A 12,916-nucleotide genomic window follows, 5' to 3' on the forward strand; every position below is an offset into this window, starting at 1 on the left:
AGCCCGCCGCCAAGAAGGCGAAGAAGGCCGCGGCGGCCGCCGGCTCCAAGAAGGGTGTGAAGAAGGCGGCCAGAAAGCCCGCCTCGGCCGCGGGAGGGCCCAAGAAGGCAGCCAAGAGCCCCAAGAAGTCCAAGGTCACCAAGCCCAAGAAGGCCACCAAGAGCCCCACCAAACCCCTGAAGCCCAAAGTGAAAGCCAAGCCCAAAGTTTCCAAGGCGAAACTGGCCCCCAAGAAGTGAAGGCGGCCGCGTTGGCGCAACTCTTGATAACACAACGGCTCTTTTAAGAGCCACCCAAATACTCCGAAAGAAGCAAGGTCACTAAATGGTCCCGCAAGTTGAGTGTCGGGTAACCTGGGAAGTTCCTCGCGTGTCAATAGAAATTTTAGGCTGATTTTTGTAAAAATAAGAGCAAAGCGCAGGGTAGCGTGGCCGAGCGGTCTAAGGCGCTGGATTAAGGCTCCAGTCTCTTCGGGGGCGTGGGTTCGAATCCCACCGCTGCCAGTTGCAGATTTATTTTGTATTCCTGGGTGCAGATGAGATGGGCTTTAATTTCTGCGGCACTCTTGGTGGCAATTTTTCCCTAATTTTAACTAAAGTTCAATCTCTTGCAAAGCCGAGCTAAAAGCGGGTGGCAGGCCGCAACTCCAGGTTCGTGTATATTTGAATTGGTGAGTTTTAAAAGAGCTGAGTAGGATCCTTTGGAGAGCACTCATTCGCAGAGTCGCCATAAATCAGAGATGATCTGAAATAAATTTTCTTGGGTCTCCCAGGGTCTTCCTAATTGTAACCCAAAAACGTAGTTTTAATTGAAACAACTTTCACCGTTGCCGACGAGGATGGGATTCGAACCCACGCGTGCAGAGCACAATGGATTAGCAGTCCATCGCCTTAACCACTCGGCCACCTCGTCTTACGAAGGAGCGAGTTTTACTATTCCTCTCGCCAACTTAACTTGCGATAGGGTTTTTTTGTTTTTTGTTTGGCGGGGAGTGGAGGGAGGAAACAGAGTGTAGACTTGCAATTTCGTCAAACCAAACAAAAGTTCCAGGACGGCTGGATTCTGTTGTTGGCACTGTTTTGGTCCGTTTTGTTCTGCTGCGACCCCCTTTCCTCCAATGCTGCACTGATACTGCTGCGGAAGTGTCTTCAGAGGACCAAAGCGTGAGAAGGTGGAAGAACTGCTTTCATGTATATATTCAAGATTAAAAATGTGTGTTGAATCAGCTCACAGTTCAGATCTGTTCTCATTCCGGTTCGTTCCCTTAGCTGCAGCGCGTGCGTGTGTAAAAAGCGGTATAAGCTCCCATCGGGTCCCAGCCGGCATAACTGCGGAATGCTGGAAGTTGCATAGGATTGCTCCTTCAAGATTTTTTGATAAATTAGCATGACCCTTCGTGGGTAACAACCCACTTCCTCAGATGCAGCTACAAACAAGTGCTAATTTATTAAACTATCAGAACCTCCAAAATATGTATGCTACACTTATTTAATGGATTTCGAACAGAAAGCTCACATATTGTAGTGTTAGACGAAAAGGAGATTTGCATCGGCCTCGTCTTTCATTCTTGCTGCAATTACAGGGGGGTTATGGCCGGGTGGGGCACCGAATGACGTGAAATAGGCGCACAGAGTTCATGTCTTGTTCATACCAGGCCCCGTTTGCTTGCTTGCTCGATTGCTTTCTTGCTTGCTTTAAGAAGTTTCTTCGAGAGAAAAAAAACACGGGAGAAGATGCAACGCGTATTTTCAAAATTATTCTCTCCCGGATAAAGTTAATCCAGTTTAGTGTGCAAACTGCGGATATCAGCACATATCCTACAGAGTTTTTACACAGCAAATCCCCGTCTGTAATAAACCGGAAGATTTTTAAAAAAGCCACCTGCCGAAACCCGGGATCGAACCAGGGACCTTTAGATCTTCAGTCTAACGCTCTCCCAACTGAGCTATTTCGGCCAGTGGAAATCATGGCTTTGATGTTAGGTGTAATGCAGGAAATACATTTTTTACAATGCCATTTTATAAATCCCCTTTTCTGTGAATTCAATGAGATATAACTGTTAAACCTCTCTGAACATGGAAATAAATCATTGTGTAAGAATAAAACTAGCGGAAATCCTCGAGCGAAATAAAATGTACTGCTTGCATTGGCCGGGAATCGAACCCGGGCCTCCCGCGTGGCAGGCGAGAATTCTACCACTGAACCACCAATGCATTGGTAGGAAAATGCTCTCTCTACCGCTTCCATGAAGCTACGATGTTCCAAGCTACTTTTACACACTTTTCAAACTTTCGACTTGCAGTTCTGTCTTCGCTTCTCCCTTCTCGCCATCTACTTCCTGGAGAATTAAACTACCTCGAAGTAACGCGCCTTCCAGGGCGCTTCTCCGAGATTTGGGTACAGGCACCCTCGTAATACGGTCTTCCAACAGGAAAGGCATGTTACAGATCTCGGCCTTTCATTCATTCATATTGAGATTTATATCCTGCCTTTTTCCTACAAAGGGCTCAATGCAGCTTACATCATTCTCCTCCTCCATCTTATCCCCACAACAACCCTGTGAGGTAGGTTGGGCTGAGAGGCTGTGACTGGCCCAAAGTCACCCAGTTGGCTCCATGGCTGAGCAGGGACTAGAGCCCAGATCGCCTGAGTCCCAGTCCCAGCTCTGAACCCCGACGCCACGCTGGCTCTTGCAAAGGTAGGTTTCAGGACTGGAATCAACTGGTTCCCGTGTTGGCCTTTCCCCAGGCTTCCTCTCGTTCGGGAATCTTTCTCCCGAGCTGCACCCCACAACCTTGCTACCAACCGCGGAAGAGTGAGCAGGCCCTCGGGAAGGCACTCTGCCCATGGCTAGAAGTGCTCGTTGCCTTGAGGTCATCACTCCGTCCCGCACGCATCTTGCAATCCCGCCTGCGTGTTTTTCGCTTTGTGTCCCTGCTGCCCCCTTTTCGTCGCTTAAATACGTCGGAGGAAGGGATAAAACCATTCCCCTTGTAAGGGTGCAATCCTGCAGGCATAGGATCGCGCCGTCAACTTGCGCTACTCAGAGTTTTCCACCCAGACGAAGGCGTTTTCGGGGGAGGAGGGCCGGAGAGGCCACGTCAGGCCGGGTAACGCTCTCCAGCGGAGCCCCAGCGCGGGGCGGGCGGGACATCGTCCCGAATTGGGGCTGCAGCGCAGTTTGAGAATCGGGCGCAGCGCGAGGCGCAGAACCGCGTTCCTTGGAAGCGCGACTCTAAAATGCAAAACGAGGGCGAGGTTCCACCGAGATTTGAACTCGGATCGCTGGATTCAAAGTCCAGAGTGCTAACCATTACACCATGGAACCCAACACGCTCCTGGGGCTTTTCCATCGCGCGCTAAAGCGATCGATGCCTCCGGCCTCCTGCAATTCTTTTCTCCTGTCCGTGTGCGCGAGGCTGAGTGAGGCGTCGAGGCGTCCCGTCCAGGGCAGCGCTGCTCGGCGCTCGCAAATTCAGGGCTGGGGCTACCCTGATCTCCTCGTGCATCTCTCTTCTCTGCCTCTGCCTTCCCAGCTTCAGGGTCTTCTTTTCTTCTCGGGGTTAGAAAGTCGAAACAGGGATAAAATAGAGGGGAAAGGGCATCCCGGTGCTCTTGGGATCCTGGCGCTCTTGGGATCCTGGTGCACTTTCATCGTTAATTTGCTGGAACTCTCTTCCTTCTCCTGTTTCTCCTCCTCCCGCCCTTCTTCTCTCCCTTCACTTCCTTCCTTCCCTTTTCTCCTTCTGCTCTGCCTCCCCCCCGGCCCGCCCCTTTCTCCTCCTGCTTCCCAGAATCCGCGGCGCTTTCACAAGCGCCCATTTCCCGGGGACTGGGAAGCAAGTGGGGAAAAAGGACTCGGATCCTGCAATAGTGAATTAATCCTTCACTGTTTGGCTGGACCTCGCTGGCCCCATTGAACCCCCTGGGCACAGGGCCTCTTGACCAAAACACAGGTTCTCTGCCCCAAGGAGCTTACAGTCCGAACAAAATAAAGATACAAGGCAGACTGGGAGCAGGGGAGAGGCAGGGCACATGGGATGGGTAGGCAGTCAGAGTTCAGCTTCTTCCCACATTTCAGCCCAGGCACTTTGGGGGTGTTCAGAGCAGCCTCCCCCAACCTGGTGTCCTCCAGAGGTTTTGGACCGCAAGCCACAATATTTCTAGTCACTGGCCATGCTGGCTGGGACACATGGGAACTGAAGTCCAGAACATTTGGACAGGACAGGATTGGGCCAGTCTGTCTAGGACTGTGTAATGTTTACGACGATGTGACATTTTGAACAGTTCTAAGAAAAGGGTATTGTGGTACTGGGAAAGTACAGAAAGGGGCAAGTTCACTCCTTGGGGGCTGGGCCAATTCCCGTGAGGAAAGGGGGCCGCTCCTGGGACTGTTGAACAGGGCGAGTGAGTAGGGGGGACATCATAGCTCGGCCCGCAACGAGGCAGCGTGTGGAGGAAAGGTGGGGAGACGGTGCCCTGCTGTATTAGAACCCAGTGGGGCCTTGCCATGAAGCTGATGGGTGAGAACGCAGCGTTCAGCTAGAGGATTCACTTCCACAGAATGTGGGACTGGACAAATTAACCTGTAAGGCGCTAGTCCCAGTAGCTGCAGGCGGCGACAGTCTTACGAAACGAATTAAGGAGTTGCTCAGAAACGCAGTGCTGCGTTTGGAGGCGTGGTTTCTCTTTGGTGGCTTTATTGTGATGTGCTTTCTGGCATGCAAACAGCGTAAAATATCTGCTCCGAAATACTCCCCTTTACCTGTCGGGCCCATTTGCTCCACCCAAAACATTTGCAAGAGGAACAAGAAATGTTTATCCTCGCAGTGTCTGTGGCTACTATCCATTACTTATCCAATATTCTGCCCCGGAATAAGTTCCAATTCTTTTGGCTGTAGTTACACAGCACCCACATCTGAGATCCAATTTTCTTTCTCCTATGCAGGCAGCATCAGGCCCGGGGTACCGTTTTTCCTCTCCCAGCAATAACGGAGAATGAGCCCCCATTCTGTGAGCGAAGCTACTTCGGGGATGCTCTCGCTCAGCCTTCTCCAAACCAGCCCTTGGCCGCACTGGCTGGAAATCATGGGAGAGACAGTCTAACAGGGCCAGAGGGAAGGGAGGTCTGCTGCCAGACCCCCAGCCAGGCCTCCCACTAAGATGCACCATCCCTAACCCTCATCCCTGTTCGGCGAGGCTGATGGGGCAGAGGCACTGTTAGGTGTGGGGGTGGCAAAATGGCGGCACTAAGAAGGCCAGGTGCACAGTACCAAAGTCCTCTTCACCCCGCTCACCCGCTTAGGTCGAAAAACACAGCAACTGGACAATGACAGAATCATTTTATTAAAGACGGAAACTTTTCCACAAAAAGACTGCAATAGAAAAAAAAATCAGGGCAGGAAGAAAACTGATGAGATGCTCCATTGACCACTCCACTGTGAACAGGAGAGACCCCCAAAATAGCACCTGCTAGAGGAATAATTCTGCAGAGGTTCCATGTGCTTTGTCAGCAGCTGCAAGACCACGCTGTGTTTTGTGAGCTGAAAGGTTGGGAGACCAAGTCTGGCTCGGCCCTTCCTCTTAGCTGCCCTTCCCTCCTCACCTCATTCAGATGGATCAACACTGCAAGTTCACGAAGTCGGAGCAGCAGGTTTTCCTGACTAGGTCCTGTGGAGGGGCTGGGTTTCTATGCTACCCCCTTCCGTTACCTCCTCAAAGTCCACAATTGCTGCTCATCCATGTCTCTCCCAAAACATTAGAAGCCTTGAGTGGAGAAGGAGAACGCCACAGCTAGAGTGAGAGAAAACATCGGGCTAAGCTAAACAGAACCCCAAGTACAGGTTTTACTTCCCATCTCCAGCTGCAGTATATGTAAGTTTCAGCTCAACAATGTATTGCCCTGTCCATAGGTTTTAGCCACCCCTTCCAAAGAAATGCAGGTTTTCAAGGGGACTCAAGAGAATTATGACCACGCACGGATGTCTCAATTGACGGGTGCCATGGCCGATCGGGGCGCACCATGCGCTTGGCACGTGGGGGAGAGCACATGAAGCAAATACTCGTGGTTTCCACAGCATTCTGGAAAAGTTTCAGTTAGGTTTCTTTGCACAGTTCCTAATTCCCATGAGCAAGAAGAGAGCATTCCCATGCAGAAGAAAAGCAAGGCTAGTTGGAGAAAACTGGAAGATGTCAGACATTCTCAGTCCAGACATGCAGAGAAATGTGCCCTTTCGGTTGTGTGATACACATACCTTTCCACCTACAGAATCTGATCAGACGTTTTAATGTCTGTATAATTGTAGGAGTATCACTTTGCTTAGGGGTTGTTGGATGAGGGAAGCTTGTTTTAACACAGATAGTAATCCAGATGTGGAGACAGGGGAACAAAAGAGAAAGATAATAGTATATTTAGGCATGAGGACTAGGAACTTGCTTTACAAATCAAAGCCAACTTTAATTAGGATTCACTGCGGCCATTAATTCTGCTACTGAAGCCAAATTCCAGGGCATGCAACAATGCAGATTGCTAAACACCTGATCCTTCAGAGACCAGGAAGAAAGGCATTCTCCAAAGAGAAGTTCCCCAGACACATGCACCCACACAAGTTCAGTGCATTGTACTATGTCTGAATGCAGATGTGTGCCATAAATTGTGCCCCAATCCACCACAGCCTCCTCTTGTATCTGAAAAGAGGCATGACTTAAAAGGCTCCCGAGCCCAGTGTTTGTCTTTTGTGCAGTAAAAAGGAAGCCGCTCTGGAAGAAGGCTTCTGAAGGATTCACAGCTCTCTAGGTCTGGGGATGCATTTGTGAATTGGCATTACCAGTAAATTTAGACACATTTCCTGATCAGAGCACAGGTTGCGGGCCACGTCCTTCTCTCTCAGTCCCTTACTTCACAGCATGGAGAGAGAGGATTAAAACAAACGTTAAACGAGGCCTCCTTTGCAGGCCCACGGCGCTGCTCTCTGCCCTAAAGGAAATTCTGCTCCATAGTCATCACTTCTGCCCTCCTCTCTGCAAAAAGAAGGCCGAGCTGGGAAGAGATTCCTAGTGGACAGTTCTCTCCTTCTGCCTCTGGTAATCTGGAGGGGAAAGAAAATAAACAGGGTGAACTCCAAAACATAAGCAGAACCCTGCTTGATCAAAACAGAAGTCCAGCATCGTTTCTCTCACAGCGGCTGGCAAAATACCTCAGGGACAACCCTTCTTCTACCTGGAAGTGCAAGGGAACTCGACACCAGCCTCCCCGAAGCCCCAAAACTCCCAGTCAGCGTGGCCAATGGATGCTGGCCAGCACATCATTAATGGCTTTGCTTGTCATTATTATTCACTGGAGATCCCTCTGAGGGTGTCTGCTAAATAACTGTTTATATAAAAACTTTAACTAAACAAAGAAATGATAGATAACATCTCTTGTCCATCCTGGATTTACAGCATCCTGTAAAAAGGGTAACAGAACTGACTCATCCAACCACTTTCTCTTGTTGCCAAGAGAAACGGAAGCCTGCCAATTGCCTGTGCCATCTTCCTTCCCAGAAGGGCCACAGGCTTTGCAAAAGCAACCCACTTACTGTAGGGGAAGAATCGGACTCTCATAATGATCTCCCGAGCAGTTTTCAAGATCTCCACGGCCTGAGGGCAGAAAACAGCAAGGACATCGCTGGATTTGGAAGGGCTTCAAATTGGGTCGGAATTTATTCAGATCCTGCATCTCCTTGATAAAGCTGGACGTGGCCACACACTTTCATTCAGGCACTGACCGGAGAGAGCGCTTCGCTTCAACGGCGTCGTGGCCTTCAGACCACACCTTGCATGTCCATCATGCAGTTCTGCAGGCACCTCACCTTGCTGTGCTCGATATCCTGGAAGTCCACGTCGTTAACCGCGAGGACCTGGTCCCCCTCCTGCAGCCCAGCTCGGTGGGCATCCGAATCCGGGATCACCTGGAAACAGGGAAGAAATAGCCAGTCTGTCACTGGTTTCCCTGGGCATCCTGCGCATGCTAGCCACAACCGGTCACACAACAGGTGCGCCGCCTCTTCGAAAGCATCGATATAAGGAATACCTCCCACTCAAGGATGAACTGTGTTCTCTGTGCACGGAATAATGGAATAGGAGAAATTAAGGACTTGGAACTAAAGCACGGGAATAAACATTAGGAATGGGAGAGGCAGAAGAGCTTCCTGCACTTTATTTTTAAAAACTAGTATGCTAAAAGAAGCTAGGCTCTAACAAATCACAATTCCGTATTTAAAAATAACCAAAACATTCTTATAATACTTTGAGTCCTTATACTACATTATACTACATTGAATGCTGCTATCCAATGCATGTTTACTCAAAAGTAAGCAGTACCTGTTTCTGCTTCATATGAACTGACTGGTGTTATCTTGAATCACCGGATCACCTCTATTGAGTAATCTGGCAAAAAAAAACCTGACATCTTTTCTCCTTTATTGGAATCAACACTGTGGACATATTAGATACAATATAATTCCTTGTTGTATTTCTTCTGTGGGGTTGTTCTGTTTTTGGACATTTAAACAGCAGGACTAAAATACATGCAAATGAACAAGCTGCACTGTAACTAATTATCTCGCCGGCGTGTGGATGCAGCTGAGGAAGGGTGAGAGGTCAACGTACCTTAGAGATGAAAATGCCCAGCTGCGATGCTTTTCCTCCTCGGATATTAAAACCCAGCTAGGAACAAATAAGGAACAGTTGAACGCACTGAGAAAACAGCAAATGAGGTGGATCTACTATCATCTTATCCATGTCTATTCAAAAGTCATTCTGAATTCAGGGCAACTTACTTGAAGTAAGTGGGTGTAAAATTGTGGCCTTATCTAAGATTAGACCAGCTAAAATCAATGGGACTTACGTTCAACCTGATTCAGTTAGTTCATTATTTCAATGGGGGATAATCAAAGTACAGCTAATTTGGCAAAGAACCTCGTTTGTCTGCTTATGGGTCTGCACACCTTAAGCAACAGAAATTCTGTCATTAGCACTCTGCTGGAATCCACATGGGGCCCATGAAATGGAAAGGGCTATCAAAGGACCAGACAGATAATGTAAGTTTTACAGGGCATGAGGCAGGCTAGAAACATCTCCCATATGTCCTTTATTCAGAGAGTATCCCTGACACTGGTGTTTACTTCTCTGTCTGACCCCAAATCAGAAGTGCTCGGCAGTGCTGGCTCTGCCATCTTTCCCCAGGTCCCCAAGGCAAAACAGACAACCCTTTCCCCCACCCGCCCCATTCATTTAGTAAAGAGAACATACCCGTTTTTAATCCAAGGCTCATTCTTTATTAGAGCACAACCGTATGCCTCACTGGACAGAAGAAAGTCCTATAAAACCCACTGCTCCCGTTGCCAGGGTGCTATACAACACTCTTCTCTCTGAACGTGCATCAGTTGCACCTTAAAAATGGGCGTGCGTGTGATATTTCTGCCCATCGGGGCCTTCAAAGAGATAGGATTTCAATGGGATGTATGTAGAACAGTAAGGAAAAGACCAAACACAATTTTAAATGTCAAAGCCCCAATGAAAAAAAAAAACCATGGTTTTTGCTGTGTATCTAAACCGAGTAGGGAAAGAAGCCAACCTGGCTACTGTTCAGAGGGAGTTTTGTAGCTGACATGGCACCAAGAAAGAGCCTTGTTCAACCTCTCCTTGGGGTGAAACACACACCAGGGCCTTTGAAGGAGGTTTCAGCATATGGGCAGCTTCACAGAGCAGGAGAAGGTCCTTCAGGCACTGGCCCCAAGCTTTTTGCTCCTGCGTCCTCCTGGGCAGAATCTGTGCCCCTTGCAAGCTACGCTGCTGAGCTCCACCTCCTGCTGAGCTCCCCCTCCTGCGTAGTTTGCAAGGGGCACAGATTCTGCCCAGGAGGGTAGAATCTGTAGGATATTTACGAATATTTATAAATAAATAAAATTTATATTGTGATTTATATCCTGCCTTTTTCCTACAAAGGGCTCAAGGCAGCTTACATCTTCTCTCCTCCTCCATCTTACCCCCACAACAACAACCCTGCAAGGCAGGTTGGGCTGAGAGACTGTGACTGGCCCAAAGTCACCCAGTTGGCTCCATGGCCAAGAAGGGACTAGAACCCGGATCCTATGAGTCCCAGTCCCGCGCTCTTAACCACTACGCCACACTGGCTTTCACTAATGATACCCGCTAAGCCCCCTCTGCCTTCCTGGGAAACAGTGCCGCCAACGAATTGACCTTGCATGAGGAAGAACACTCCCCTGTTCAAAGGCTCTCCGCTGAACGAGGCCCCTTGACGGGCTCTGACTCCCAGGAGGGAGCTGTGAACAGAGAGGAGAACTGCCCCAAAGCACAGCAATCGTTCTTGTGGAGGAAATCAGCCAACATGGCAGCGGCAGGGCATCAGCCTAGTCTCCCACTGCTCTCTCTCCAAGTCTCACCTGAGCCCCTGGTGGCTTTTTCAGAACAATGGTACGAGGCAGGAACTGGGTCAGCTCGTTGTTGTAATCGGAATGGTAAATTCTCTGGAGGAAAACAAAACACACGCACCATGGCAGGGTGAGGACCACGTCGGGAAGCTTCAAGCTTTGCTTTGGGGTGTAGGGTTCACTGCATGGAACGGTTTGCTACTGCTGCTGCGAGGAGAGCGTGTTTCTTTCACAGGCACACAGTTAAGCTGTGCAATTCCCCACCACAAGCGGTGACAACGGCTGCCTGCCTCCTCTAGCATCCGAGGAAAGATCCACCTGCTCATCCTATGCTGGGGAGCATGGGTGCGAAGGTCCTGCTGCTTTCACATCCAGCTTACAGACTTCCCCCAGGGGCATCCAGGGGCCACTCAGGAACACATTGCTGGACAAGAGCTGGCCCTTAAGTTCGAGGCACGGGCGAAAACAAAATCAGGAACTGCTGGAGGCGAGTCTTTTAAGCCTGCCTTAAAAGGATTGTGGATTACGGCACAATCCTGTGCAGACTGGGGAGTTGTATGCCTCTTATCTTTTTAAGCAGCCATAAGAGTGCAGATTTAGATCACTTTTTAAAACCTCACCCCTAAACTTCAGCACTGTGTCAGGTCTGGACAAGAACTCAGGTGATCTGCTTGGAAGCTGCTGGGGCCACCAGAGCGTGGGGTCTGCAGCCACGTACCTCATGGGGAGGTATCCAGGCAGGGGGGCTTTCATACGGAGGCAGGAAGACCACCGGATAGTCATCATAGGCAATGCGGGCACCCCCTCCGGTGTCCATCTGAAGAGCTGTGGAAGTACTAGCAATCTTTCCTAGGAAACTAAGGAAAATTAAACCATTAATGTCATTACACATAGTTTACAAAGCTAGTGTAGGAGAAAGGGGCTCTGGAAGTGCATTTATATTTTTATTTATATATTATGATTTATATCCTGCCTTTTTCCTACAAAGGGCTCAAGGCAGCTTACATCATTCTCCTCCTCCATCTTATCCCCACAACAACAACCCTGGGAGGTAGGTTGGGCTGAGAGTCTGTGACTGGCCCAAAGTCACCCAGTTGGCTCCATGGCTGAGCCGGGACTCGAACCCAGATCCTCTGAGTCCCAGTCCCATGCTCTTAACCACTACACCACACTGGTTCTCATCATAGACTTCACAGGAAAAATTGTTCTGATTATTAATTTTGTTATCTATTTATTGAAAGTTTTTCTATCCTGTAGAATAAAACAAACCCCACAGAATCCAACCATTAATATACTAAAACCCCAACTAAAATCAATTAAACATTAAAACAGCGGGGAAATAAAAAGGGCTTTGCCTGACAAAGAGAGTATAATGTCAGCACTGGGAGAATCTCTCTGGCGAGCGTGATTATGACGGAGACCCTCAGCCTCGATGCACAGCAAAGATGCCACAGTTTTCTGCCCGGAAGGAGGAAGCGTGTGTGCAGGTGCACGGGATGCTCCAGTCAGAAGGTCCAGCGAATTGCACCTGCCCCTCCCAGCGCAACGTTGCACCAGCCTATACGCCCCCTGAAGCCGGGGCCAGGATCCACTGGGAGCAAAGCTCACCTCGCCTCCCCACCCTGCGAAGGCGGCTCTGGCCTCCCCGGACAGGAAACGCGCCACTTCCTGCCCGGAGCAGCCGCACGGCCACCAGGTCAGCGCGGCTCCGGCTGGCAGGCCAAGGCCACGGCCCTGCACACCTGCTTTGCCGCCTTGGGGCCCTCCAGGTGGGCTGGACCCTAGGAATGCTGGGAGTTGTGGTCCAGCGCAGCCGGGGGGGGCGGGGGGAAAAGCGGGTGTCTCCGCGCGCCTAAGCGAGCCCCGCCGACCTCCACGGGCCGTCCTCGCCACGTCTCCTCGGGAGCAAGCGCGCCGGTCACGGCCTCCCTCCTCGGCGGGCCCGGCGGGACCCTCCGGAGCCAGGCAGCAGGACGGCCCCCGACGCGGCCGGCCTGGGCGATCCGCCACTTACTCGCCGGGAGACCGATCTCCGCCTCCCTCCCTCCCGCGGATCAGCTGGACTGGCGGGATCAGGCGCAGCCGCGCCAGCACCGCCCACCTCCCTTCGCTCCTCCAATCCGGAAAGGCCCTTCCCACGCGCCTCCCAATCGCAAGGGAGAGTGCCTGTTCCTCGTCTCCTAGTGGCCGAAGCGCGCAGCCGGATGGCCAAGCGGGCCCTCGGATTGGTCGGGACGAGGAGGCGGCGGACACGCCAGTGAGGACGCAACGCAGGCGGGTAGCACGTCGGATGACACGTGACTATCGGCACGTGTGAACGTGAAGATCATTTTATGACTCTTTAAAAGAGTATGGAAAAAAAAATCCCTAAAAGCACGTAAAAGTAGTGAAAGCCTAGCTTAACTGCCTCGGAATAGTTTTGGGTGGGTCAAACTGAGGGCGGTTTCTCCCCCCCTCCCCGTGAGGGCCCGCTGCGTCGGTAA

General features: G+C 50.6%; 1 protein-coding gene and 5 non-coding genes across 10 annotated transcripts; 1 reads left to right on the forward strand and 5 right to left on the reverse strand.

Moving 5' to 3' along the window:
* Positions 1 to 421: 421 nt before the first annotated feature.
* TRNAL-AAG lies at positions 422 to 503 on the forward strand. The gene has a single exon. It is a non-coding gene; the product is annotated as a tRNA-Leu (tRNA).
* A 327-nt stretch (positions 504 to 830) lies between these two features.
* TRNAS-GCU lies at positions 831 to 912 on the reverse strand. The gene has a single exon. It is a non-coding gene; the product is annotated as a tRNA-Ser (tRNA).
* A 970-nt stretch (positions 913 to 1,882) lies between these two features.
* Positions 1,883 to 1,955, reverse strand: TRNAF-GAA. The gene has a single exon. It is a non-coding gene; the product is annotated as a tRNA-Phe (tRNA).
* A 187-nt stretch (positions 1,956 to 2,142) lies between these two features.
* Positions 2,143 to 2,213, reverse strand: TRNAG-GCC. Its single transcript has one exon. It is a non-coding gene; the product is annotated as a tRNA-Gly (tRNA).
* Positions 2,214 to 3,256: 1,043 nt separating this feature from the next.
* TRNAQ-UUG lies at positions 3,257 to 3,328 on the reverse strand. The gene has a single exon. It is a non-coding gene; the product is annotated as a tRNA-Gln (tRNA).
* A 1,995-nt stretch (positions 3,329 to 5,323) lies between these two features.
* PDZD11 (PDZ domain containing 11) lies at positions 5,324 to 12,611 on the reverse strand. 5 transcript variants are annotated; one of them, XM_044417215.1, is made up of 6 exons: positions 12,448 to 12,611; positions 11,152 to 11,290; positions 10,446 to 10,529; positions 8,650 to 8,706; positions 7,851 to 7,949; positions 5,324 to 7,088 (listed from the first exon to the last, which is right to left on the reverse strand). In XM_044417215.1, the coding sequence occupies exons 2-6, from the start codon at positions 11,248 to 11,250 to the stop codon at positions 6,933 to 6,935; spliced, it is 495 nt and encodes a 164-aa protein (XP_044273150.1). In that variant the 5' UTR covers positions 11,251 to 11,290; positions 12,448 to 12,611; the 3' UTR covers positions 5,324 to 6,932. The 5 variants fall into 5 exon arrangements, with proteins under 5 accessions (XP_044273150.1, XP_044273148.1, XP_044273149.1 ...); XM_044417213.1 differs by lacking the exon at positions 12,448 to 12,611 and adding an exon at positions 12,305 to 12,373; XM_044417214.1 differs by lacking the exon at positions 12,448 to 12,611 and adding an exon at positions 12,176 to 12,208.
* Between the last annotated feature and the right edge of the window lie 305 nt (positions 12,612 to 12,916).

Source organism: Varanus komodoensis, unplaced genomic scaffold (assembly GCF_004798865.1).
Source record: "Varanus komodoensis strain SLA01 unplaced genomic scaffold, ASM479886v1 scaffold87, whole genome shotgun sequence".
Classification (NCBI taxonomy): Eukaryota; Metazoa; Chordata; class Lepidosauria; order Squamata; family Varanidae; genus Varanus; species Varanus komodoensis.

Excerpts from the sequence above, each read along its gene's own strand:
- PDZD11 (XM_044417211.1), bottom strand. The coding sequence starts at position 11,325 with ATGTGTAATGACATTAATGGTTTAATTTTCCTTAGTTTCCTAGGAAAG. Across the intron at positions 10,530-11,151 it reads CCTGGATACCTCCCCATGAG|AGAATTTACCATTCCGATTA; the intron begins GTACGTGGCTGC and ends GTTTTCCTCCAG. Across the intron at positions 7,089-7,850 it reads AGGATATCGAGCACAGCAAG|ATTACCAGAGGCAGAAGGAG; the intron begins GTGAGGTGCCTG and ends TTTCCCCTCCAG.